The sequence below is a fragment of the Salvelinus namaycush genome, chromosome 19, assembly GCF_016432855.1.
Source record: "Salvelinus namaycush isolate Seneca chromosome 19, SaNama_1.0, whole genome shotgun sequence".
In the NCBI taxonomy this organism is placed as follows: Eukaryota; Metazoa; Chordata; class Actinopteri; order Salmoniformes; family Salmonidae; genus Salvelinus; species Salvelinus namaycush.
In genome coordinates, this window is record NC_052325.1 from 13,233,417 (window position 1) to 13,260,050 (window position 26,634).

The following is a 26,634-nucleotide window of genomic DNA, read 5'->3' on the forward strand; positions in this document are numbered from 1 at the left end:
TAAAAAGCAAATGTTTTTAACACTATTTTGTTTACATTCATGATAACCATAAACTAAAAGTACAGTTGATGGAGCTTGTGTGAATTGGCATTTTTCAACGTGTTCAAAGAAAGTGAATACATTTAACTGGTAATTACCACCTTCCCACTTGGCTATAAATGCAGCATTATTATTCAAAACACCCGCTCAGCCCAGCTGGATGGTGCCCCACCGCTAGGCTTGTGCATGTATACATTTAACTGGTAATACCACCTTCCCACTTGGTTCTGAACGCAGCATTATTATTCAACACACCCGCTAGGCCCAGCTGGGTGGTTCCCTCGCGCTAGACTTGTGCATGTTGTCCCTTCTGCATTTCGGAGAAGATGGCGTCGCAGAGAGGAGTCCCTATAAGTAAGGTAGGCGTTAACATGATATTTTACTTTTACAGTATCTAGCCACAACCTGTTGACATTATGCTATGTAGAAGTAAATTATATGCAGTTGCTTCTGATTATAGTGATTAAACTAATCATCGAAATCATAGCACGTTTTTGGTCTCGATCAGTAGTTTTTACCTGATAAAGTAGAATCCTGTTGAATAAGTATTTTAAGTACCGTTTATATTCCTAAAACATATAGAAGATTATACTGTTGCTGTTTCCTATTATCATGGCTTTTTTATTTATGGCCCACTGTCCAAGCGCCGGTTTTAAATGTTCAAATTAATAATCAATATGCTGAAATAAGTTGTGATATTTTGAATACGTAAAAGTTACTGCCTACACACACGTATCACACTTGTGTTTAGAATATTTGTATTTGGCAAATTCGTAGCCTACCTTCTAACCTGCACACGCAGCAATATTTACCAAGCGGTCACTCAAGGCTGGAATTGATCGCTTGTTCTACTGTAATCAATAGTGCGCGCAAATATACCAGTCACGTCGATATTGTGTTTAAGTCAATAGAACTGGGACAATAACCGCTGGGACATGTACGGTTTGCACACATTTTACAGACAAACTCAAAGAACTTTGGTATAGGCTACTACTTATGCCTGTCAAGAGATGACAACCTGTCGTAGCCATGTATCACTTATATTTCTGTAAGAACGTTATTTCGATAGATGGCCAGGAAAAAACACGTTTTTTACTGGATAATTTAAACAAATCACCACCTCCATAATGGTTTCTAGATAGCGACAGGGGTTGGCTTTCATTTCAATGATAAACCCTTAAGTCCGTGACTTAATGTGAGCCCAGGACTTTTAAGGGAGTATCGCCTGACTTTTTTTTTCTAGCCACGGTGGTCTGAAAATGGCAGCTCCATTTCCAATGCCGCATTCAAAACAACTGGGAACTCTGAACTGGGAAATTTCCGACTTCCGAATTCAGTGCGTTCAAGACAACTGGGAAGTCTGGGGAAAAAACGAGTTCCGACTGGGAAAAAATTGAAAACTCTGAATTCCAATTCGGGAACACGGGCCTCTTTCTAGAACTCCATCTTTCCGAACTGAAGATCACTGACATCATGATTCGACCTCGTTTTTTTCCGAGTTCCCAGTTGTCTTGAAAGCACTGTTGGTTAAGGGCTTGTAAGTAAGCATTTCACAGTAAGGTCTACACTTGTTGTATTAAAGTTTGATTTGATTACCAATCTGAGGTAAAGGGGATGTGTATTTCCTTTAATTCGTGTGTGGTGAAGTAGTAACACGTTCTGTCTACTATAGGGAAATGAGCGTAATATAGAATAATCAAATGTTATTGGTCACATACACATGTTGTAGCTCCAACACTCACTTCTCCAAATCAAAGCGCCAGATTTGTTCCCACTACTAGACATTCCAGAGGCAAAGTCAAAATTGATGAATACAAAATGTTCCTTTTTGGTCTTAATTCAAGGTAAAGGTTAGTATTGTGGTTAGGGTTAGGTTTAAAATTGGATTTTAACCTGTTTGGGCTGCAAGCCCGACACCGGTACACTTATGACAACAGCCAGCTCAAAGTGCAGGGCGCGAAATTCAAAAGATATTTTTTTTTAAATATTTAACTTTCACACATTAACAAGTCCAATACAGCATATGAAAGGTACACATCTTGTGAATCAAGCCAACATGTCCGATTTTTAAAATGTTTTACAGGGAAGACAAAATATGTAAATCTATTAGCTAACCACGTTAGCAAAAGACACCACTTTTCTTACTCCATCAGTTTCTTACTCCATCACTAGCTATCACAAATTCGACCAAATAAAGAAATAAATAGCCACTAACCAAGAAAAAACTTCATCAGATGACAGTCTGATAACATATTTATTGTATAGCATATGTTTTGTTCGAAAAATTTGCATATTTCAGGTATAAATCATAGTTTACATTGCAGCTACATTCAGAAATTGCACCGAAAGCAGCCATAATATTTACAGACACCAACGTCAAATACCTAATTACTCATCATAAAACATTTCTGAAAAATACATAGTGTACAGCAATTGAAAGACAGGCATCTTGTGATTCCAGACAATATTTCCGATTTATTAAATGTTTTACAGCGAAAACAAAATGTAGCGCTATATTAGCGTAGCCACAATAGCCAGAAACACTTGGGCGCCCACGACCAGTTCACATGCACGACAGATATTAGAAATAGCATCATAAAATGTTTCTTTCTTTTGGTGATCTTCCGTCAGAATGTTGGACAAGGTGTCCTTTGTCCAGAAGAGTCGTTGTTTTGATCTGGAACGGCAAATATCCCTCTTCATTTAGCATGGGCACTTGCCAAGTGGTACGGATCTCTCCAACGTCAACAAAGTCAGAGAACGGAACACGGCAAAACTCCCGAAAAAATTTCAATAATCTGATTAAACTATATTGAAAAAACATACGTTACTATGATATGGTCACGTATCAAATAAAATCTAAGACGGAGATGTTAGTCGTTCATAACGACAGCTAAACAGAAGGCATATCCATGTCCAAGTCGCGCGCTTCAGAGTACCGGAAGTGGACGGTCACGTCAAAGAAATAGCTTTTATTCCACCTCAGACCAAGATAAACACAAAATTTCTTCTCTCACATCCTCTTGACACCCAGAGGAAGGCGTAAGAAGTGTACGTAGACTCTTACGTATCATGACCATGTATAGGCAGGAAGTTGAACAGAGCATATATTTCTGACATTCCACTTCCTGGTCAGGAAAAGTGCTGCATAATGAGTTCTGTTTCACTCAGAGAAATAATTCAAACGGTTTTAGAAACTAGAGTGTTTTCTATCCAATAGTAATAATAATATGCATATTGTACGAGCAAGAATTGAGTACGAGGCCGTTTGAAATGGGCATCTTTTATCTGGCTACTCAATACTTTCCCTTGCAGCCATAACAGGTTTTAAGAGATAAATTGTAGAAATAGGCAGTATTTACAGTTTTGCCGCTTGCCCAGATAGTGAGAAACCTCCAGATTGGCGACGCATCCAGCTACAGATTATGCATGCTGACGCTGCTTGGTCTGCGAACCTCTAAGTGCATGCAGGTGCTTCTCAGATGGTATGTGCACACGCAACCTGTAGATGTTTGTTGGTTGTGTGTATTGCGTGAGTCGCTAGCTTTGTTCCAAGGCACCAGTCGGTGTACTAGCTCTGGTCCGGGGCGTTATGCTAACCACTGTTGCTTGTGCAGCTAGCTAGTACACACTACTTAGCTAGCTAGTACAAACTACTTAGCTAGCTAGTACACACTACTTAGCTAGCTAGTACACACTACTTAGCTAGCTAGTACACACTACTTAGCTAGCTAGTACACACTACTTAGCTAGCTATAGTACCTAGCTTCTAATGCTACAAGTAATTTCACCACCAGTGCGGGATGGTGGCGGTAAAACACCATCCTTTCTGGCATCAGTAGACCTATCTGAGCTGGTATGTCTCACAGTCTGTGTCCTGAGAAAGTATCTGCTGGAGCCAGACCCTATTGCCTTAAACCAATGACTGAATGGACAAAGCCATCATCACTTGACACCATTCATTTCTATGTGAGGACTCAGACTGCAAGTGGGTTCATCACCACCTTCAACTGTATCCCAATTTTTGTTCATTATGCACCCATTAAAACTTTACACACAATGACTGTTCTGTTGTACTAGCAAATGGGTGACAATATACATTGTTCTGTTTACTCTATAACTAGACCAGATCCAGTTGACAAATGCATATAGGCCAATGAACAGGTTAAATGTAGTGAAATACAGGGGATTCTATTCATCTGGCCGGGTAGGCGTAGTTTGCACCGGGTGAAAAGTGATTGTATTCATTTTGGAACCAGGCTGCCATGCAGGGCTGAGCCGGATGCCCCGTTCTGGCCTACTGCGAAATCAGCTCAAAACAAAAGTGACGTAGGTTAAGCACATGGAGTAATGAGTAGGATTAAGGATTCTTCACATGCAAAAGTGATTGCTTTTGATAACTCTTTATCTCGTTTGAAAATTCAAATATATTCTATGGAAAAGAGATGTTTCTGAACGATGGATCAACCACCCAACTTTGGAGTGGTTGAAAGGAGCTAGCTAGTAGTTCCTGCAGACTTCTAATAATTGTGCTCAGCTAAAACTACACACAGAGACATAAAAATGGTATCATTTAGTTTGTGACTTTGGGTAAGTAAGAAAAATGGCTTAATTGACAATCCAAAGTATCCCTTTTAGTAGACCGGAACTGTGACCATTTTTTCCAATGGTAAACGGCCAGTGTAAGACATCTTCTATTATCCACCATCTTTGAATGCATTTGAAGCCAAGGGAGTCGGCAATGATGGCGTCTCATGGAGACATAGGTCGCGTTCCTCTGCCCAGGAGTTGCTGACATGCCAGATCTAAACAATGCCTGGATAGGTATTTTATGTGTCAGCTAACCACATATGCTATAGCAATCTGGTGCCCGACGGCACAGTCTGTGGCACACAACCATTGGTTGATGCATGTAATGTCTTAGTGTAACTGGTGTGAAATTCCTAGCTAGTTAGCGGTGGGCACTAGTAGTATTTCAATCAGTGACGTCACTCACCCTGAGACCTTGAAGTGGTTATTTCCCTTACTCTGCAAGGGCCACAGCTTTTGTGGAGCGATAGGTAATGATGTTTTGTCGGAGGCAGTTGTGTTCAGAGAGTCTGTGGTACGAACCCAGGTTGGGGCGATGAGAGGGACGGAAGCAAGATTGTTACATTGATGTTGTTGACTCGGATTACTGGTTGTTGCAGAGAACTAGGAGGTTAAAAGGGGGCTAGCTAGTTAGCAGTGCATGCTAGTAGCATTTCAATCAGTGACTTCACTGGCTCTGAGACCTTGAAGTAGTTGTTTCCTTTCCTCTAAAGCTTTTGTGGAGTAATATTGATTTAAGGACATCTAGTGTAATAGAAATCAAATTTTATTTGTCACATACACATGGTTAGCAGATGTTAATGCGAGTGTAGCGAAATGCTTGTGCTTCTAGTTCCGACAATGCAATAATAACCAACGAGTAATCTAACCTAACAATTCCACAACTACTACCTTCTACACACAAGTGTAAAGGGATAAAGAATATGTACATAAAGATATATGAATGAGTGATGGTACGGCACAGGCAAGATGCAGTAGATGGTATAGAGTACAGTATATACATATGAGATGAGTAATGTAGGGTATATTGGCATAGTTTAAAGTGGCTAGTGATACATGTATTACATAAAGATGCAGTAGATGAGAGTACAGTATATACATATACATATGAGATGAGTAATGTAGGGTATGTAAACATTAAGTGGCATTGTTTAAAGTGGCTAGTGATACATTTTTACATTTCCCTAATAATAGATGCAACTATTGGTATGATGATTGTATTTGATTTATAGATTTTTACACAAAGATTGGCCACGAATATTGGCAGTGTATCTTTCGTATTTCCAAAACCGTATCGCAAGCGTATTAGTAGAGCGTTTGGGAAGTGTCTGGGCATTTGCGTCTGACGGCATGTAGGAACATGGAATGACCCAATGTAATGCAGTTGGAGTCATGATTGGCACACCCCCATCAGAGAGCGAGACACAGCTGCATGTGAGCTCTCACATTTTTCAACATGTTTTTTACAAAAGGATAGATTTGAAGTTAGATAAACTTGATTTTTCAGCAGGTACATGTGCAGGATGCTACCCTCTACAGCATGGCCTTCACTCCAGATCAAAACTGAATGCTAAGTTAAGGCTCCCAGGCTTGCAAGGACAGACCAGATACAAATCCAATTAGCACTAAGGTGTGAAGTAAATGGTGTCGAGGCCTTTGGGCCCAACAGGAGGAGTCTTTGAAGCGTCCTCTGAAGCCCCCTCCTACTGTTCAAAGACCATTCACTGGCATTTTCTACAAGAAATCTGCCTCCAGAAATTAAAGCTTCTCCCAAGTGGGTATGACACCTACTCCCGTTGCCTGCTGCTTGGATTCCACTTGGAGATGTGTTCACCGTCTGCCCTGGCCTGTCTCCCCCTGTCTGGTACAGGTACCCCCACCACACTCAGCCCTCTCTCCTGAGCTGTCGCTCGCTTCCAGCACTCACACTTTTGGGGCGAGTGACTCTGAACTTACAATGGCTAGCCACAAGTCGTTATATATATTTTTTTAAATTATTGTTTACACTGACATTTGGCCTCCCATCCTAACCACCTCTTGCCAGCTTTGGATTCATGTTGCCTGATGAAATTGCTATACAATATGATCTTGTTGCCATCTGATGCACATTCAGATATCATACGTTACGTACGCCTCTAGGAAGAGGGAACGCAACACCCTGCTACAACTCAACTCCCCGTGGAGTGAAAGAGGTATGGGACTGTAGGTGCGAGTAAGGATGACAAAGGCAGAGATTGGTACCGTTTACAGGGAATTTATTCCATCACACGGTACATTTGGGGAAAAGGGGCTGAACGGAACCAAAGCAAAGAAAGTAAATGTCAAAGGCAAAGCCCCCTCTCCTACCTTATCTGCCTACCCACCTAACTTAGCACCACCTGGTGCGCTAACCAAAATAAAGGGGGTGGTCCACCCAGGTCTTACCTAGTATGTATAGACAGTAAATACTACTGGTTATGTATGCCAGCAGGCCTCTTGCCTAAGCACTCCATATGTCCCTTCCCCCCTGGGAACAAATGAAACAGAATACAAACAATTACTATAATCAAAAACAGTCCCTTTGTCATAGATGTACCTTAGCAGGACCGACTATAAAATACTGCCAACAAATTATACTTCTGCGCAACAACCAACACAGGATATAACAATAAGCTCTCTGAGAAACAACCAACACAGGATATAACAATAAGCTCTGAGAAACAACCAACACAAGATATAATAATCAGTGCTCTGTCAGCAACATAGGACATACCAATCAGCTCTAGTCTCTCAGCAACAACCAACACAGGACATACTAATAATCTCTCTAACAAAGGAACACTGACTTTTTCTAGCTGGAGAAGGAGTCTGTAATGGGATGCAGCTGTATCCTCTGACGAGAGGGCGGGGTCAGCTCCAATTAGCAATGGGGCCAACCAATCAGCTGCTTGGGGGAATTTCAGGAAGCCATCCTGAAAAACACACATACAAACAAAACCACAACACAGAAACTGGGGAACGTAACATACGTCAGCAATGCAGAGCTCTCCCTGTCCTATGGCATGCCTTGATTGTGTTACTGTTGATGATATCTGGAAATGTGTATGTACACCCTGGCCCATCTACTGTTGCTAGCCCCAATTCTGACTTGTGCTCTGATATCTGATTTCTGCCCTCATAAAAGCCTGGGTTTTCTGCACGTTAACACTAGAAGCTTATTACCTAAAATGGATCAAATGAAAGTGTGGGTTCACAGCTCCAATCCAGATGTGTTGGTCATTACTGAGACATGGTTAAGGAAGACTGTTTTGAACACTGATGTTAACCTTTCTGGTTATAACCTTTTTCGGCAAGACGGATCTTCCAAATGTGGGGGAGTGGCATTCTTTACCAAGGAACACCTTCAGTGCTCGGTTGTCTCCACCAAGTCTGTCCCGAAACAACAATTTGATTTGCTGGTTTTAAGCATTAAACTTTCAAATAGCTCTTTGTTGACTGTTGCTGGGTGCTATTGTTCTCCATCAGCACCGGCCTGTACCCTACCTGCCCTAAGCTCTCTCCTGGCCCCATACACTAACTCTGAATTTGTCCTGCTAGGTGACCTAAACTTGGACATGCTTAAACCACCAGACCAAGTCCTAAAGCAATGGGACTCCCTAAATCTTTCTCAGATTATTACCAATCCCACAGGGTTTGACTCCAAACACCCAGAAAAGGCTACTCTCCTCTGTTATCCTCACAAATAATCCTGATGGGTATCAGTCTGGTGTTTTCTGTAATGACCTTAGCGATCACTATTCACCGGCTAAGGAGTATTGGTGTCTCTCTCTGAGGGGTCTTTGGGCTGGTTTGCTAACTACCTCTCTCAGAGTGCAGTGTATAAAGTCAGAACATCTGCTGTCTCAGCCACTGCCTGTCACCAAGGGAGTACCCCAAGGCTCGATCGTAGGACCCACGCTCTTCTCAGTTTACATCAACAACATAGCTCAGGCAGTAGGAAGCTCTCTCATCCATTTATATGCAGATGATACTCAGCTGGCCTCTCCCCGGATTTTGTGTTAAATGCTCTACAACAAAGCTTTCTTAGTGTCCAACAAGCTTTCTCTACCCTTAACCTTGTTCTGAACACCTCCAAAACAAAGGTTATGTGGTTTGGTAAGAAGAATGCCTCTCTCCCCACAGGTGTGATTACTAGCTCTGAGGGTTTAGAGCTTGAGGTAGTCACCTCATACAAATATTTGGGAGTATGGCTAGACAGTGCCCTGTCCTTCTCTCAACACATATCAAATCTGCAGGCTAAGGTTAAATATAGACTTGGTTTCCTCTATCGTAATCGCTCCTCTTTCACCCAGCTGCCAAACTAACCCTGATTCAGATGACCATCCTACCCATGCTAGATTATGGAGACATAATTTATAGATCGGCAGGTAAGGGTGCTCTCGAGATGTTCTTCACCATTTGGCCATCAGATTTGCCACCAATGCTCCTTATAGGACACATCACTGCACTCTATATTCCTCTGTAAACTGATCATCTCTGTAGACCAGTTGCAAGACCCACTGGTTGATGCTTATTTATAAAACCCTCTTAGGCCTCACTCCCCTTATCTGAGATATCTACTGCAGTCCTCATCCTCCACATACAACACCCGTTCTGCCAGTCACATTCTGTTAAAGGTCCCCAAAGCACACATCCCTGGAACGAGCTGCAACAAACACTCAAACTGGACAGTTTTATGTCCGTGTCTCATGGACACTCTTACTGACAGTTGTGGCTGTTTTGTGTGATGTATTGTTGTCTCTACCTTGCCCTTTCTGCTGTTGTCTGTTCCCAATAATGTTTGTACCATGTTTTGTGCTGCTACCATGTTGTTCTGTTGTGTTGCTACCATGCTGTGTTATCATGTGTTGCTGCCTTGCTATGTTGTCTTAGGTCTCTCTTTATGTAATGTTGTCTCTATTGTTGTGGTGTGTTTTGTCCTATATTTATATTGTATACATTTTTTATCCCAGGCCCCCGTCCCCGCAGGAGGCCTTTTGGTAGGCCGTCATTGTAAATAAGAATTTGTTCTTAACTGACTTGCCTAGTTAAATAAAGGTTAAATAAATAATATAATAAAAATAAGGGCAAGAGTAGGCCTAACTTAATCCAGGAGGTGGTAATATGCAAAAAATAAAATCCCATTTCATGTCAGCATTTGTATATTGTAACTCTAATCCTCTGCCCCTTCCTTTACAGCTATGTCCAAAGTTCCTCCACACAAACTCCACCAGCCACACCTGGCCCTTCAGCGCCATCGCTGAACTAATAGGTGAGTCATCGTCATATTGTCCAATCACAAAACCAGTGTTTTCCAACCTTTTTTAACCCTGATATACATTGATGGGATAAAACATTCTAAGGCACACCTAAAATGTCCCTATTCGTTTATTTAGTGGTAATACCCTCCCTGCAAACAATAATGAGTCGTTAGGAAATGGTCACCTAAAATCGTCAGGATGTTGTGTCCGGGTCCCCTGGAGGTTTTGTCTATTTCTAGCTTGGTTCCGGGGATGTCTCCAAGAACTTTTTAGGATGTTCTTGGGACGTTGTATCATGGTCCCCTGGTGGATTTGTCTAGTTCCCGGTTGGTCCTGAGTATGTCACCGAGGACGTTCTTGGGATGTTGTGTCATTATCCCCTGAAGGTCCACCGAATGTTATTTGGACGTTGTCATGGACCCCTGGAGGTTTTTGACTAGTTTCCGGTTTGTCTCAGGGATGTCACCTGATGGTCGCAAAAATGAAATCAATGAGCGAATACTCCGATTAATTGATAACTAAAATAGCAGTGCAGATGGCACTCTTTTGCTAAATGCAGAGATTAATGAATGTGTCCATCAATCTCTCCTTCTCTTATCTCCATCTTTCTCTGTGTCCCTTTATCTCACACTCTTGATTTCCTTCCATATCCTCACTATTCTTAACCCATCACACTATTTCTGTCTTTTTACCTCTACCTGGAGCAATAAAGGCTTAGGATATATTCATATATTTCATCAGCCAGTGTCTCCCATCTACTCAGTACACACACACACACACACACACACACATTGCCAACCCCCCCACCCCCACCAGTATGGCTTTGGACAGGCCTTTGGATTCAAGCCTACTCCAGACAGAATAATGGAGAGAGGGTGGGCTAGGCAATAACATATAGTAGTACAAAAATTGCAGTAGGGAGGAAATGTGAAAAGGAGATGGCTGGATTAATAGAGAGATTGATTTGAAAATAGTTGGGGAGAGTGGGAGACCAGACCACATGTTTGTGTTAGCCTGATGTTACAGTAGTGTCTTGAGGATATAGCATCAGTATACGAGGCTGGGGTTCCATCCTCCGTGACAGCTGTCCCAGACAGGCTGTTCTAAAGGAGAAAACACATTGCACCGAATGACGGTCTGCCTTTCGCTCGCAGTTCGTTCAGCTTTTTGTGATTTCGGTACCAACCCCCGGTAGGCGTCAACATTTGCAGCCGTCTCTAGATGACGAATTGATTTGCAGTCAATATGCAAATGAAGGCTGTCACTTTGTTCAGAGGTATGTACTCTTGGTCTGCAAACGCTACCAGTGTGTCCAAGCCTTAATGGTTCACATTGCACAATCAACAAAGGGGGACATGTTCTATCTATCACACTTTACCATACACCATTTTGAATGTAGAATTTCTGGGGGGGGTCTAAACCCCTCGTGGTGTGGTAATTTTCCACAGCAGTAGCAACACAGCTGGTAAGTGGAGGGTTTGGCTTGGATGTGCCGGCTTGGCCATAGTCTTGTTCTCATTGAAAAGCAATAAGAAGGTGTCATGAGTGGTCTAGTATAGGGTTTTATCATCTACACTATGAAAGGGACTGGTTATTTGCACAGCAACCTACTGTAATAACAATATTCTTTATGTATCAAAGTAATTGTCAGTATTATATGTATGCACCAATGCTTACATCCTCTATCTATCTTTCACCAGACAATGCCTATGATCCTGATGTTAACGCCAAGCAGTTCTGGATTGATAAGACCCAGATCAAAGACCAAGACTGCCTCATCTTCATGGACAATGGAAATGGATTGGACTATGAAAAGATGCACAAGATGCTCAGGTATGGACAGTTTTTCAACGACTGCCACTACTTCAGCAGGGTAAATCAGGTTAGATCTAGACAAAAGTCCTGCAGAGACCTCCCTTGGGACCATCACAAGACGTCCTGACAACTGGTATATTGATGAATGTTCTGAGAATGTCCTAAAAACGCTTGACACATCCTCTGTAATGTCAAGGGAACTTACAGGGAACTTACAGGGAACTAGGAAGTCCCCTAGAGAATGTTCCCCTTAGGACCATTATTTTATGTTTTAAAGGAAATACAGATGTTCAGAGCACGTCCTGAAAACATCCTAAGGGATGTCCCCGGAACAAACCAGGGACAAGTCTTATGCTGTACTATAAGAATGCACGTTTACGATTGATGTACACAAAAATAGCATGTTTCCTTCTTTTTCTCTTTCAGTTTCGGTTACAGTGATAAGAGGGTCATAAATGGCAAATACCCGATTGGTCTCTATGGTAACGGCTTCAAGTCCGGGTCCATGCGTCTGGGGAAAGATGCCATTGTGTTCTCCAAGTCGCAAGACGGAGACACCATGCAAGTAGGCATGCTCTCCCAGAGCTACTTGGCACAGATCAAAGCAGACGAGATCATTGTGCCCATCATCTCCTTCCAATGTGTCCCACACAGCCAGTATAAGTATATCCTTTTATAGAGAGACTATACACATACACATAGTGACCAAACTGTCATCACCTCCAAACAGGTTGGATTTAGATCCCTCTATAGATGTGCATGTACAGTGTTATTTTATAGTGCCAACCTTAAATACTGTTAGCTATTTGTCTATCTACCTTTTGTGTTGTCCCTGTGTGTTGTCCTTGACTTCCGGTGCACTCTATGTGAATGAGAAGCACAAGGCTAGTCTGCAGGACATCCTGCGCTACTCTATCTTTAATACTGAGAACGAGCTGCTCGAGGAGCTCAAAGCCATCAGCTCCACAGGCTCCTCGGGAACACGCATTATCGTCTGGAACCTGCGCAGGTCAGACACACACATGCATTCTCTTCCCTTTCCTTCTCCACATCTATTGGGTTTTGCTATGTGGAATTTTACTTTCAAATGTCACTTCTCCCTCTGCCTCTATGAATGCCCTTGGTTGAATTTTCGGTTTCACTTCTGTTTTCCCCATAATCAAAACCTAAAATTCCACCATTAGGGGTTGACAGAGGCCCTTTTTGAAGTGTGGAGTAAGTACAACTGTTGAGTAAGAGTCTATACAGTAAGTGTTTGTTATTGTCCACAGGACGATAACAGGTCCGACAGAATTTGATTTCACGACATTCAGCGACGACATCAAAATCCCATTGGATGTATTGGAGAGCACCATTGAGCAATACAGACAGTCAGAGCTGCTCACAAAACCAGAGAGTTACTACTCACTACGTGTAAGTGATGACTGAGTATACTGATTATAATGTTATTGATTTACCATACAGCATTTTGCACAACAGATCATAACTTGAGTTAGAACTTCTAAGGTTGACTCAAATACAGTGCCTAGTGAGTCTACACACCCCTTGCACAGTCTTCACATTTTGCTGCCGTAAAATTCAATCTGACTGATCTTCACAACCTACTCCAAATTTTCAAAGTGAAAGAAAATTATAGAAACTTTCCCAGATTAACCCTATATGCATAACCATGCTAGCAATTGAAAGGGAAAGGTTAGGAGATTATGGGATAATTATTAGACCAAAGTTGAGGACACACCATTTCACCTGACACAAGACTGAATCCAAACATTGCGCTTTAAACCTAAACTTAGAACGTACACTCTCATCAAAGAGAACTACACCCCTGAACCAAATGTTTGCCTGAACCTAACAAAAATCTAAAGGTCGGTTTGTGCCGATCCGTCACCCTCCCTCTGGCTATAGAGATGGGTAGATTTAACAGAGTGCCTGAAGAGGAAAGACTTTGCCTGCTGTGTGATCTTGGGAAAATCGAAAACAAAGTCCATTTAGTGTTTCTATTGCCCTCTGTATAACGATCTGAGACCATGTTTTTTAGTTGTTGATAACCCTGAAGGATTCTGGTTACGGGACGAGCAGAGGCTTGAATTTTGTTTTAGACAGGGCGTGTTTGTTAACAATGCCTGGAGGAGAATGAGAAATGTACTGTTTGTAGTGTGGCTAGATGGTAGCTGTACTTGCCATGATCATTGTATGCATATAATTTTAAAATATTATTTTGTTCTGTAGTGTCTTGGAAGCCCCTTTGGTGCCCTGTAGGTTTATGACACTTAATATCATATCAATACACTTAACATTTACTGTACCTTTTGCCGCATTTGTTGAAAACGAAATCAGAAAATACTCTTGATACATTTAGTAACATGATAAGAATATAGGTAGGTGCAAAACACCCCAAAAAATGGAGGGTTTGAGTGAGAGGACAAAAACAATAGATACTTATATTATATATATATATATATATATATATATATATACAGTTGAAGTCAAAAGTTTACATACACCTTAGCCAAATACATTTAAACTCAGTTTTTCACAATTCCTGACATTTAATCTTAGTAAAAATCCCCTGTCTTAGCTGACCTAAGGATCACCACTTTATTTTAAGAATGTGAAATGTCAGAATATTAGTAGAGAGAATTATTTATTTCAGCTTTTATTTCTTTCATCACATTCCCAGTGGATCAGAAGTTTACATACACTCAGTAAGTATTTTGTAACATTGCCTGTAAATTGTTTAACTTGGGTCCAATGTTTCGGGTAGTCTTCCACAAGCTTCCCACAATAAGTTGGGTGAATTGTGGCCCATTCCTCCTGACAGAGCTGGTGTAACTGAGTCAGGTTTGAAGGCCTCCTTGCTCTCACACGCTTTTTCAGTTCTGCCCACAAATGTTCTATGGGATTTAGGTCAATGCTTTGAGATGGCCACTCCAATACCTTGACTGTGTTGTCCTTAAGCCATTTTTCCACAACTTTGGAAGCATGCTTGGGGTCATTGTCCATTTGGAAGACTCATTAGCGACCAAGCTTTAACTTCCTGACTGATGTCTGGAGATGTTGCTTCAATATCCACATAATTTCCCTTCCTCATGATGTATTTTGTGAAGTGCATCAGTCCCTCCTGCTGCAAAGCACCCCCACAACATGAAAAAAAGTATGATCTTTGTCCCCATGTGCATTTGCAAACCGTAGTCTGGCTTTTTTATGGCGGTTTTGGAGCGGTGGCTTCTTCATTGCTGAGCGGCCTTTCAGGTTATAGATACTTTTGTACCTGTTTCCTCCAGCATATTCACAAGGTCCTTTGCTGTTTTTCTGGGATTGTTTTGCACTTGTCGCACCAAAGTACGTTCATCTCTAGGAGACAGAACGCGTTTCCTTCCTGAGTGGTATGACGGCTGTGTGGTCCCATGGTGTTTATACTTGCATACTATTGTTTGTACAGATGAACGTGGTACCTTCAGGTGTTTTGGAAATTGCTCCCAAGGATGAACCAGACTTGTGGAGGTCTACAATTTTTTTTCGGAGGTCTTGGCTGATTTCTTTTGATTTTCCCATGATGTCAAGCAAAGAGGCACTGCGTTTGAAGGTAGGCCTTGGAATACATCCACAGGTACACCTCCAATTGACTCGAATTATGTCAATTAGCCTATCAGAAGCTTCTAAAGCCATGACATAATTTTCGGGAATTTTCCAATCTGTTTAAAGGCACAGTCAACTTAGTGTATGTAAACTTCTGACAAACTGGAATTGTGATACAGGGAATTATGAAATAATCTGTCTGTAAACAATTGTTGGAAAAATTGTGTCATGCACAAAGTAGATGTCTTAACAAGAAATGTGTGGAGTGGTTGAAAAACGAGTTTTAATGACTCCAACCGAAGTGTATGTAAACTTCCGATTTCAACAGTATGTACTTATACAGTGCAGACCTTGATTTTTTCCACAATTTGTTACGTTACCGCCTTATTCTAAAATTGATTAAATAAATGTTTTCCCTTATCAATCTACAAACAATATCCCATAATTACAAAGCGAAAACAAGTTTAGATTTTTTTTGCAAATGTATTACAAGTCAAAACCAGAAATAACTTATTAACATACGTATTCAGACCCTTTGCTATGAGACTTGAAATTGAGTTCAGGTGCATCCTGTTTTCATTGAGCATCCTTGAGATGTTTCTACAACTTGATTGGAGTCCACCTGTGGTAATTCAATTGATTGGACATGATTTGGAAAGGCACACTCCTGTTTAAATAAGGTCCCATAATTGACAGTGCATGTCAGAGCAAAAACCAAGCCATGAGATCAAAGGAATTGTCCGTAGAGCTCCGAGACAGAATTGTGTCGAGGCACAGATCTGGGGAAGGGTAGCAAAAAATGTTGGCAGCATTGAAGGTCCCCAAGAACACAGTGGCCTCCATCATTCTTGAATGTATGAAGTTTGGAACCACCAAGACTTTTTAGGGCTGGCCACCCGGCCAAACTGCAACCAGGGAAGAGGGGCCTTGGTCAGGGAGGTGACCAAGAACCCGATGGTCACTCCGACAGACCTCCAGAGTTGCTCTGTGGAGATGGGAGAACCTTCCAGAAGGACAACCATCTCTGCAGCACTCCACCAATCAGGCCTTTATGGTAGAGTGGCCAGACGGAAGCCACTCCTCAGTAAAATGCACATGACAGCCTGCTTGGAGTTTTCCAAAAGCCACCCAAAGGACTCTCAGACCATGAGAAACAAGATTCTCTGGTCTGATGAAACCCAGATTGAATTATTTGGCCTGAATGCCAAGCATGACGTCTGGAGGAGACCTGGCACCATCCCTACGGTGAAGCATTGTGGTGGCAGCATCTTTCTGAGGTGATGTTTTTCAGTGGCAGGGACTTGGAGACTAATCAGGATCGAAGGAAAGATGAACGGAGCAAAGTACAGAGAGATCCTTGATGAAGTCCTGAGGGCTCTGGAGCAGGTTCTTAGACTGGGGCAAAGGTTCTCCTTCCAACAGGACAATAACTCTAAGCACACAGCCAAAACAACGCAGGAGTGGCTTCGGGACAAGTCTCTAAATGTCCTTGAGTATCCCAGCCAGAGCCAGGACTTGAACCCGATCGAACATCTCTGGAGAGACCTGAAAATAGTTGTGCAGCGACGCTCCCCATCCAACCTGACAGAGCTTGAGAGGATCTGCAGAGAAGAATGGGAGAAACTCCCCAAATACAGGTGTGCCAAGCATGTAGCGTCATACCCAAGAATACTCAAGGCTGTAATCGTGGCCAAAGGTGATTTAACAAAGTACTTAGTAAAGGGTCTGAATACCTATGTAAATGTGATATTTCAGCTTTTTATTTGCTAAAATGTCAACCTGTTTTTGCTTTGTCATTATGGTGTATTGTGTGTAGATTGAGGAAAAAATATATTTATTCCATTTTAAAATAAGGCTGTAACGTAACAAAATGTGGAAAAAGTCAAGGGGTCTGAATACTTTCGAATGCACTGTATATGTTGCCCAAAGAGTTGCGCAAGAATTTTAGAATCTTATCTAAAATTGTTCACAGCTTGTAATGGCTGCTAAAGGTGCTTCCACCAAGTATTAACTCTGGGATGTGAAGATATACGCAATCAATTATTCATTTGGAAAATGTTTTATAATTTTTCTTTCACTTTGAAAATGTAGTGTAGATATAGCAAAAAATATCTAATTTAATCCCTTTTTATTTAATTCTAAGGCAGCAAAATGTGAAGACTATGCATGATGTGTGAACCTCGTCCTTTGACTAGTTTATTCATTTTGTATGTGTGAAATATTTCATATTTTGATTGTTTATCAAAGTGTTGTTGTGTGCTCAGGCATACTGCAGTATTCTGTACCTGAAGCCCCGGATGCAGATCATAATTCGAGGTCAGAAAGTGAAGACTGAGCTCATCTCCAAGAGCCTGGCTTACATTGCTAAGGACCATTACAAGCCCAACTTTGTGGTATCCTTCACCCCGGATCCTCTCTGGATGGCTTTAGTCTGTGTGCGTGCGCATGTTGTCATATCCTCGAGACACTACTTTTTGTTTGCATTTGGAGGGAAATTAGAAATAGGAAAATATGGGTAGTATGCTCTATATACAAGACATACCATCAGTCACTGCTATAGACGCAATACTTTATAAGCTTGCAATAATCAGTTACCTATCTTTAGCTAATTATAAGTTAAATGTATTCCATAGTTGGATGTTCATGTTCAACACAGTGATACAATATGGTATTTTTCATAAAGGGGAAAATGATATATATATGCCACTGTTCTCCTTTCTGTTTGAGTTGTCCTTAAGTCCTCTACCAGAACAGACGCATCCCCGTGACCTTTGGGTACAACACCAAGAGCAAGGACCAATACGGCATCATGATGTACCACAAAAACCGCCTTATCAAAGCCTATGAGCGAGTGGGCGTTCAACTCAAGGTAGAATAGTGTATGTGCTTGTGCATGTGTATAAGAAAAATGACTGCCATCCATTGTGGTACTCCGATGCTTCTATTGTGGGACTTGTATTCGGAAAGTATTCAGATCCACTTGACTTTTTCCCCCCAAAATATGTTACAGCCTTATTCTAAAATGGATTAAATTGTTTTTCCCCCTCATAAATCTACACACAATACCCCATAATGACAAAGCAAACACAGGTTTTTATTTTTTCCAAAGAAATACTGAAATATCACATTTACATAAGTATTCAGACCCTTTACCTAGTACTTTGTTGAAGCACCTTTGGCAGCGATTACATTCTTGAGTCTTCTTGGGTATGACGCTACAAGCTTGGCACCCCTGTATTTGGGGAGTTTCTCCCATTCTTCTCTGCAGATCCTCTCAAGCTCTGTCAGGTTGGATGGGGAGCGTCACTGCACAGCTATTTTCAGGTCTCTCCAGAGATGTTCGATCGGGTTCAAGTCCGGGCTCTGGCTGGGCCACTCACGGACATTTAGAGACTTGTCCCGAAGCCACTCCTGCGTTGTCTTGGCTTTGTGCTTAGAGTCGTTGTCCTGTTGGAAGGTGCCCCAGTCTGACGTCCTGAGGGCTCCGCAGCAAGTTATCAAGGATCTCTCTGTACTTTCCTCCGTTCATCTTTCCCTCGATCCTCAACTGACAATTCCTTCAGCCTCATGGCTTGGTTTTGTGCCTTACCAAATCATGTCCAATCAATTGAATTTACCACAGGTGGAGTCCAATCAAGTTGTAGAAACATCTCAAGGATGATCAATGGAAACATGATGCACCTGAGCTCAATTTCGAGTCTCATAGCGAAGGGTCTGAATAGTTATGTAAATAAGGTATATTTTTATTTTAATAAACGTGCAAAAAATTATACAACCCTGTTTTCGCTGTGTCATTATGGGGTATTGTGTGTAGATTGTTAAGGGGAACAATTTAATCAATTTCAGAATAAGGCAGTAACGTAACAAAATGTGGAAAAAGGGAAGCGGTCTGAATACTTTCCGAATGCACTGTATATCCTATCACTGACCCCATAACCACTCTTACCCCCCCCCCCTCAGGCCAACATCCAAGGTCTCGGGGTCATTGGGGTCATCGAGTGTAACTTTCTGGAGCCCACCCACAACAAGCAGGATTTTGACAATACTGACAAATACAGGTAATGAGGAGAGTGCTCCATTCAAGAACATGTCCCGAGGAACTGTTTTCCACTCAATAAAACAAAACTATTTATCGTCAATCTGCCCACACTCACTTTAAAGATGGTGTACTTTCAATAACCTAGTTGAATAAATCAGCACGAGGTGAACTGTCTGTTTATTTCTTATTTCCTATGTGCAGGAAAACCATCAACAACTTGGGGTTAAAGCTGGAGGACTACTGGAAAGAGATACGCTTTAAGAGAAACAAAGAAGATCCTAGCAGCACCACACCAGTGGAAGACACCATGTAAGTAAAACACTCCTCTGTTTTCCTTTCTCCTCTCTCCATCCCTCCTCTAACTGGTTCTTCTGTGTATCTCTACATCCATAGGAAACGTCCAGACCAGAACTGGGTGCAGTGTGACACCTGCCTGCGCTGGAGGAAGCTGCCAGATGGAATTGATTGCAAACGGCTCCCAAAGGAGTGGTTCTGCCACATGAACCCTGACCCCCAGTTCAGGTGAGTCCCACCTAGATCAAATAATAATACTTATAACAGGTGTTATAAAATACACTGAGTATGCCAAACATTAAGAACACCACAGGCTTGTAAGTTACCATTTCACGGTAAGGTCTACCTGTTGTATTTGGCACATGTGACAAATACAATTTGATTTGATTTAAGAGTTGCACCCGCCCATTTTGCCCTCAGAACATCCTCAATTCGTCATGGTATGGACTACGTGTCGAAAGCATTCCACAGGGATGCTGACCCATGTTGACTCCAATGCTTCCCACATTTGTGTTAAGTTGGCTGGATGTTCTTTGGGTGGTGGACCATTCTTGATACACACGTGAAACGGTTGTGACTTTACTTTCATTAATCTGAAGACTGTTATTTATCTAATCAAGCAACTATGTTTAATTGTTACCCCAATTTTTTTTTTTACATTTATTTTAAATGTTTATTTTTTATTAATCATGTAACAATTAACTCATTAGGATCTGAGGCACCACGAGAGCGGTTCTTTAGAGTTACCATCTCCCGAATTGCCTATCACATCCATAAACAGTCAACTCATTAATCATAACCTCTTATCATTCTGAACAGTTGTAACCTCCTTGCTTCTGCAAAAACACGAGCCTTACTTATGATACAGTACTGCACAAATTGGTTTAATTATTTACTAGCTAACTAAATGGTAACAGGATGAACATACACATTTAATAAATTAACTGACAACAATATGGCTGCTGAGAGAGAGAGAGATATTTTTGTTACGTGAAAATCCTTGGTTTCTCTCAGTGGACAGGGCCTTTTTCGTGGCACATTTGTAAGTCTCTGATTGTCCAAAAGGGGTTTCTCTGTTGTTCTCCTCTGCAGTCGTCCGGTTTCCGGTGACTTGTTGTGTAGTCCTGAACAGAACTACAAGTTTATTCTTCTTCCATTCGCTCTGGAAGATGCTTCTTTGAAGATAGGCTAGTCAGCTGTGTCGATGGTTCCCAGTGGGGTGATGAGACTAGTGTACTACAGTGGTTTGAGCAGAGTAGTAGAATGGTTCCACTTCAATTCGCGTTTCTAGATACTTTACTTAGGACGGCTAATCAGCCGTACCCGTGATTGTCCGGGAGGTGACTTTGTCTCTACCTCGTGTTGAGATTTAGAGTTCAAACCACTTTAAACGTAAAGCTGCAGCTCTACATCTCTCTGGTCTGGTATGTTAATTCTTATCCCCTAATTTTATACAGTTTGTTCAAAATGGGTGATTCCATCAGCTTGACATGCTCTCTGACCTCACTCAAGCGGGCGGTGACTACTTACTGTGGACAGTTATAGAAACAATTTCCTCCTATAGTTTCTCAAATCACATCCCTTAACAAAAACACATCATTTTTCATATAGCATGCACAACAGAGGATGGAAACCTCATAGTGTGTATACTTTAAGTTACAGTATTTCCTTTATAACATTTAATGACATCACAAAAAGTACTACCCAAAACGACATTAGTGTTAGGTTGCCTCTGACCATTCCCAACGTTCTATGTTAGAAATATTGTTCCAGTAGTTACTTTTGAACGAGTTAGAGTTTCGGTGGGAAAAGTCTTCTTTAAACAAAGCCCATTCCTTGGGTGAATTTGGATAGGGAAGGTCTGAGTGTTCTGTCCTTGATTTACAACAGGGTGTGAGGTGTTAACCCCCACCAGTCTCCCCCCTCTGTGGGTGAGAGGTAGTCTGGTTGAAGTTATTTATTGCAAAGCTGATCTGACCTATTTGGATCCTCACAGGACAGTCATGACAACTGTTGAGTGTAAAAAAAAAACAGCAGCTTTACAGTTCTTGACACAAACCGGCGAGCCTGGCAACTACTACCATACCCTGTGCAAAGGCACCTAAATCGTATGTCTTGACCATTCACCCGCTGAATGGCACACATACACAATCCATGTCTCAAGGCTTAAAAATCCTTCTTTAACCTGTCTTCTCCCCTTCATCTACACTGATGAAGTGGATTTAACAAGTAACAACAGTAAGGGGTCATAGACTGACCGGGTGAAAGCTATGTCAAGGAAAGAGCAAGTGTTCTTAATGTTTTGTATACTCAGTGTATATTGTCTGTGCATGCCTACTTGCCAACCGGTGTGCATGTGTGTGTGTTGACGTTGCAACTACAGTATATAGGCATTCAGTATCCCCTATTCCAGGAGCTGCACGGTAGAGGAAGAGCCTGAAGACTCTGATGATGACCAACCTTCATACCAGAAAACCCACAAGCAGCAGTGAGAACCCAACCATATACTGTATCAATGATGCTGCATCTAAATATATTTGTAATGCATAACTGAACATGTAGGTTGTTTGCAGATAATGATCCTTGAGGCTGAAACATGCATCGTTATTTTGTCTATGCATGGAGTGAAAAAACAACGTTAGGCACAAAATGTGTTAAGATTGACAATAAAGTGCTTTATATGATTTATTGATGGAGGCAAAGTAATCGTAACATGTTTACCATGCTGGCTCGTGGCACAAGTTTTCATGATGCTGAGAGTTTTCCCACCACAATACTTGCATTTGGTAGAAGCTGGACAGTTTACGTTTTACTAGACGCAGGTGAAACATTTTTTTGTGCGACATGTTAGACAAATAACCGGCTTACTATCAAACGCAAAATAGCTAGCTGGCATAGTCAACTGCATGCTTGCAGTCACATGTCAAATGGCATTTGTATATTTATAAGGACGAATGAGCTGATGTTCAGACTAGAAAAGTGTAAAACCCAAAGAAAACTGTTGACTTGACAGATTCATATGCAAGTGAGATTTTGCCTTCATTTAGCAGCACAGTAGGCAAGGCATTAACATTGTATATAGGCTATTCTATAGAATGTATAGGATGTCAGCAGGTGAGATGAATGCAATTACTGATTTATGTTCAATCAAATCTAGATGGTGCCAGTGTTTTTTAATATGTCAGTCAATCTGTGTTCTGTTTCACAGTGAAAGGAACACCAAAATGAAGCCGGATAAGAAACGACAACAGGTTAGCTGTCTGTGTGTCTGTCCATCAGTGTATACACTAAATATGCAAAAGTATGTGGAAACCCCTTCAAGTTAGTGGATTCGGCGTGTTCAGCCACATCCATTGTTGACAGGTGTATAAAATTGAGCACACAGCCATGCAATCTCCATAGACAAAAATTGGTAGAACTGCTCGTACGGAAGAGCTCAGTGACTTTCAACGTGGCACTGTCATAGGATGCCACCTTTACAAAAAAAGTAAGTTTGTCAAATTTCTGCCTTGCTAGAGCTGCCCCGGTCAACTGTATTGCTCTTATTGTGAAGTGGAAATGTCTAGGGGCAACAATGGCTCAGCAGCGAAGTGGTAGGCCACACAAGCTCACAGAACGGGACCGTCGAGTGCTGAAGTCTGTCCTCGGTTGCAACACTCCCTACCGAGTTCCAAACTGTCTCTGGAAGCAACGTCAGCACAAGAATTGTTCTACGGGAGCTTCATGAAATTGGTTTCCATGGCCGAGCAGCGGCATACAAGCCTAAGATCACCATGCACAATGCCAAGCGTCGTCTGGAGTGTTGTAAAGCTCACCGCCATTGGACTCTAGAGCAGTGGAAACACGTTCTCTGGAGTGACGAATCACGCTTCACCATCTGGTAGTCCGACGGACGAATCTGGGTTCGGCAGATGCCAGGAGAATGCAACCTTCCTAAATGCATAGTGCCAACTGTAAAATTTGGTGGAGGAGGAATAATGGTCTGGGGCTGTTTTTTTATGGTTCGGGCTAGGCCCCTTAGTTCGAGTGAAGGAAAATCTTAACGCTACAGCATACAATGACATTCTAGTCGATCTTTGTGGCAACAGTTTGGGGAAGGTCCTTTCCTGTTTCAACATGACAATGCCCTGTGCACAAAGTGAGGTCCAGAGCCCTGACCTCAACCCCATCAAACACCTTTGGGATAAATTGGAAAGCTGACTGCGAACCAGGCCTAATCGCCCAACATCACTAATGCTCTTGTGGCTAGAATGGAAGCAAGTCCCAGCAGGAATGTTCCAACATCTAGTGGAAAGCCTTCCCAGAAGAGCGGAGGCTGTTGTAGCAGCAAAGGGGGGGACCAACTCCATATGAATGCCCATGACTTTGGAATGAGATGTTCGACGAGCAGGTGTCCACATGCTTTTAGTCATGTGGTGTGTCACACCCTGGTTCATGATTATGTTATTCCCACAAATGTTTTGTTCTCCCTAATATGTTGTGTGCCCTACCCAAACTACCCTTGTGTGTGTGTGTGTGTGTGTCAGAATGAAGATGAGCAGAAGCCAGAGCAGATGCAGATTAAGGCGCTGGCTCAGAACAAGACTCTGAAGCACCAGAGGATCTCTTGCCTCACCAAAGCATGTAAGTCTCCTGTACGAGATGTGTGTGCATGTGTTGTGTTGATGGGGATGTTTTTAATAATGTCGGTATTGATATACATGTGGGTCTCTCTTCATATCAAATTTATTTATAAAGCCCTTCTTACATCAGCTGATATCTCAAAGTGCTGTACAGAAACCCAGCCTAAAACCTCAAGCAAGCAATGCAGGTGTAGAAGCCAAGTGGCTAGGAAAAACTCTAGAAAGGCCAGAACCTAGGAAGAAACCTAGAGAGGAACCAGGCTATGAGGGGTGGCCAGTCCTCTTCTGGCTGTGCCGGGTGGAGATTATAACAGAACATGGCCAAGATGTAGGGACTGACCAGCCCTTCCTCCAAAAACATTTCCCAAATCGCTACCGTGTGCTCTCTGTCAACCCCTCCAGCCCCGTCAACCCCTCCGGCCCCGTCAACCCCTTCAAACCCAAGGTAGGCCCACTGTCTGAGTGGTAGTGTCTCTCCTCCCTTGAATGCTCTCTCTCGTAGTGTTTGTAGTTCATATCATTGCCACAGGGGACAGAGAATTTCTGTCAATAATCATCATTATTCATTCAATAGTGCATCAAGTGATAAGCCCCCATACCCTCTCTACAGAATGAAGAGAACCCTGGCCATGACCCCTGCAAGGGAGACAAAAAGACCCAGGTTGAATGGTTTCCACAACAACACCCCCATGGAGACTGTATCACCAGCTGCAGAAACAACCATGTCATCCACGTTAGTCGTCATCCCTGTTGACGATGACGACGATAACATCATGGATGATGAGGACATTATGATCTTGGAGATCAACAGCACCCCTATTCAAAAGAAGGCAACCTTTGACCTTGCCATGGTAAAATCAGAGCGCAGGGCCATGGAGACACCTTCTGGCACTGGCAACGTTAAAACTAGCTGCACAGGAACAAGCTCTGTGGAGACGGGAACTGCGGCGACCAGCTACTCCCCTCCACCACCTTCCTCAGAGCAGGTGAGCATCACCACCCAGACAAAGATATGGAGCACAGTGAAGGACGAAGATGAGGAGCACAAGGAGGAAAAAGGGAGGGACAGAACCGAACCAGGCCCTTCCACACCAAACCCACCCTCTGCTGGCCCATCCACACTAGGCCCATCCTCTTCTGGTCCATCCGCCCCAGACCCATCAGACCATCCTATGATTGACTTCCGTAACCTGTCAGAGGCCCAGGAGCAGCAGGACCAGCTGCTGGAGCTCATGCAGGCTGCAGCCCACGAGAGGGACCAGTTCAAGGAGCAAGTCATCAAGTTGACCTCCCAGCTCCATAACCTGGAGGGCAGCATGCAGGAGCTCTCCCAGGCCACTGTGAAGGGAGAGCACTGCCACCAGGCCTGTCAGACTGGAGAAGGAGGGGAAGAAGGAGAGCAGTCGGAGAGGATTAAGGTCAGTCACCAGCTGGCCATCTTGTAGCCTCATATATATTTGTATGCTGTTAATATTTAATGAGTAAGATTTGCCCAGCAGCTGTCGGTACAGTTAGTATTTGTTAAATGGACAATGCAGTGTGCGAAAGAACATTGCCAGGGTGTCTATCTGATAACTTCTTCCTCTCCCCATAATCTTTTGTCATCCATCCCCTCTGTGACCCTGCCTGCTCCCCAATTTACAGGTTGAGATTATAGAGGAGGAGAGGGGCAACCTCTGGTCTCTTTGTGAGACGCTGCAGCAGGACGTGGTGGAGCTGAGGAGGGAGAAACAAGAGTGGGAGCGAGAGAAACAGGAGAGAGATAAACAAGAGAAAGAGAAACAGCTGAGAGAGAAACAGGAGAGTGAGGGAGCTCAGACATCAGCTGACCAGGCAGAGAGGTGAGACGGAGAGGCCACTAGTGCTGCTAATGGCTCGACCTCGGAGACGCCCCAGACGTGAGGATAAGATTGTTTCCTTCAGTATTCATTTCTGACAGTGTACATGTTGACAATCTGTTTCTCTGTCTCTGTCTCTGTCTCTCAGACTGAGGGAGCTTCGGAGGAGCATTGGTCGTCTCCTGGTCACATTTGTCCCAGCGCTGGACCTCGAACAAGTAAACTATGACTGTTCAGTCATTGACGAGATCCTCGACCAGGTTCTTACTGACGTGGAGTCCATGGGGCCTGTGTAGGGGCCTGTGGGCGGGATATGGATGGAGGGGTTGTCATCCATCTTACTCTGTAAGGTGAGGCAAACTTGGGGATAGTCACATGATTCCTGCCTATCCCTTTTTACACTATTTAAACTTGTTTTATAGGGATTTCTTTTACAAAAAAAAGGAAATGAACACATAATACCCCATAATGACAAAGTAACAACAGGTTTGTTGAAATTTTTGCAAATCTATTAAAAATAAACATACCTTATTTACATA

The 26,634-nt window shown here is 42.5% G+C and overlaps 1 protein-coding gene across 3 annotated transcripts; it reads left to right on the forward strand.

Annotated features, from left to right (window-relative positions):
- The first annotated feature begins 295 nt into the window (after nucleotides 1-295).
- LOC120064154 (MORC family CW-type zinc finger protein 3-like) lies at nucleotides 296-26,634 on the forward strand. Of its 3 annotated transcripts, none has more exons than XR_005478572.1 (18): nucleotides 296-398; nucleotides 9,847-9,919; nucleotides 11,609-11,741; nucleotides 12,150-12,388; nucleotides 12,585-12,732; nucleotides 12,995-13,136; nucleotides 17,567-17,695; nucleotides 18,052-18,171; nucleotides 19,263-19,360; nucleotides 19,543-19,650; nucleotides 19,735-19,863; nucleotides 22,049-22,123; nucleotides 22,844-22,886; nucleotides 24,162-24,258; nucleotides 24,660-24,702; nucleotides 24,868-25,675; nucleotides 25,902-26,155; nucleotides 26,244-26,356. XR_005478572.1 is itself a non-coding variant. In XM_039014527.1 (18 exons), exons 1-18 carry the CDS (start codon nucleotides 366-368, stop codon nucleotides 26,389-26,391), a joined length of 2,763 nt encoding a protein of 920 aa, XP_038870455.1. In that variant the 5' UTR covers nucleotides 296-365; the 3' UTR covers nucleotides 26,392-26,634. The 3 variants fall into 3 exon arrangements, 2 of the variants coding, with proteins under 2 accessions (XP_038870455.1, XP_038870456.1); XM_039014527.1 differs by having other exon boundaries at nucleotides 25,902-26,098; nucleotides 26,244-26,634; XM_039014528.1 differs by lacking the exon at nucleotides 22,049-22,123 and having other exon boundaries at nucleotides 25,902-26,098; nucleotides 26,244-26,634.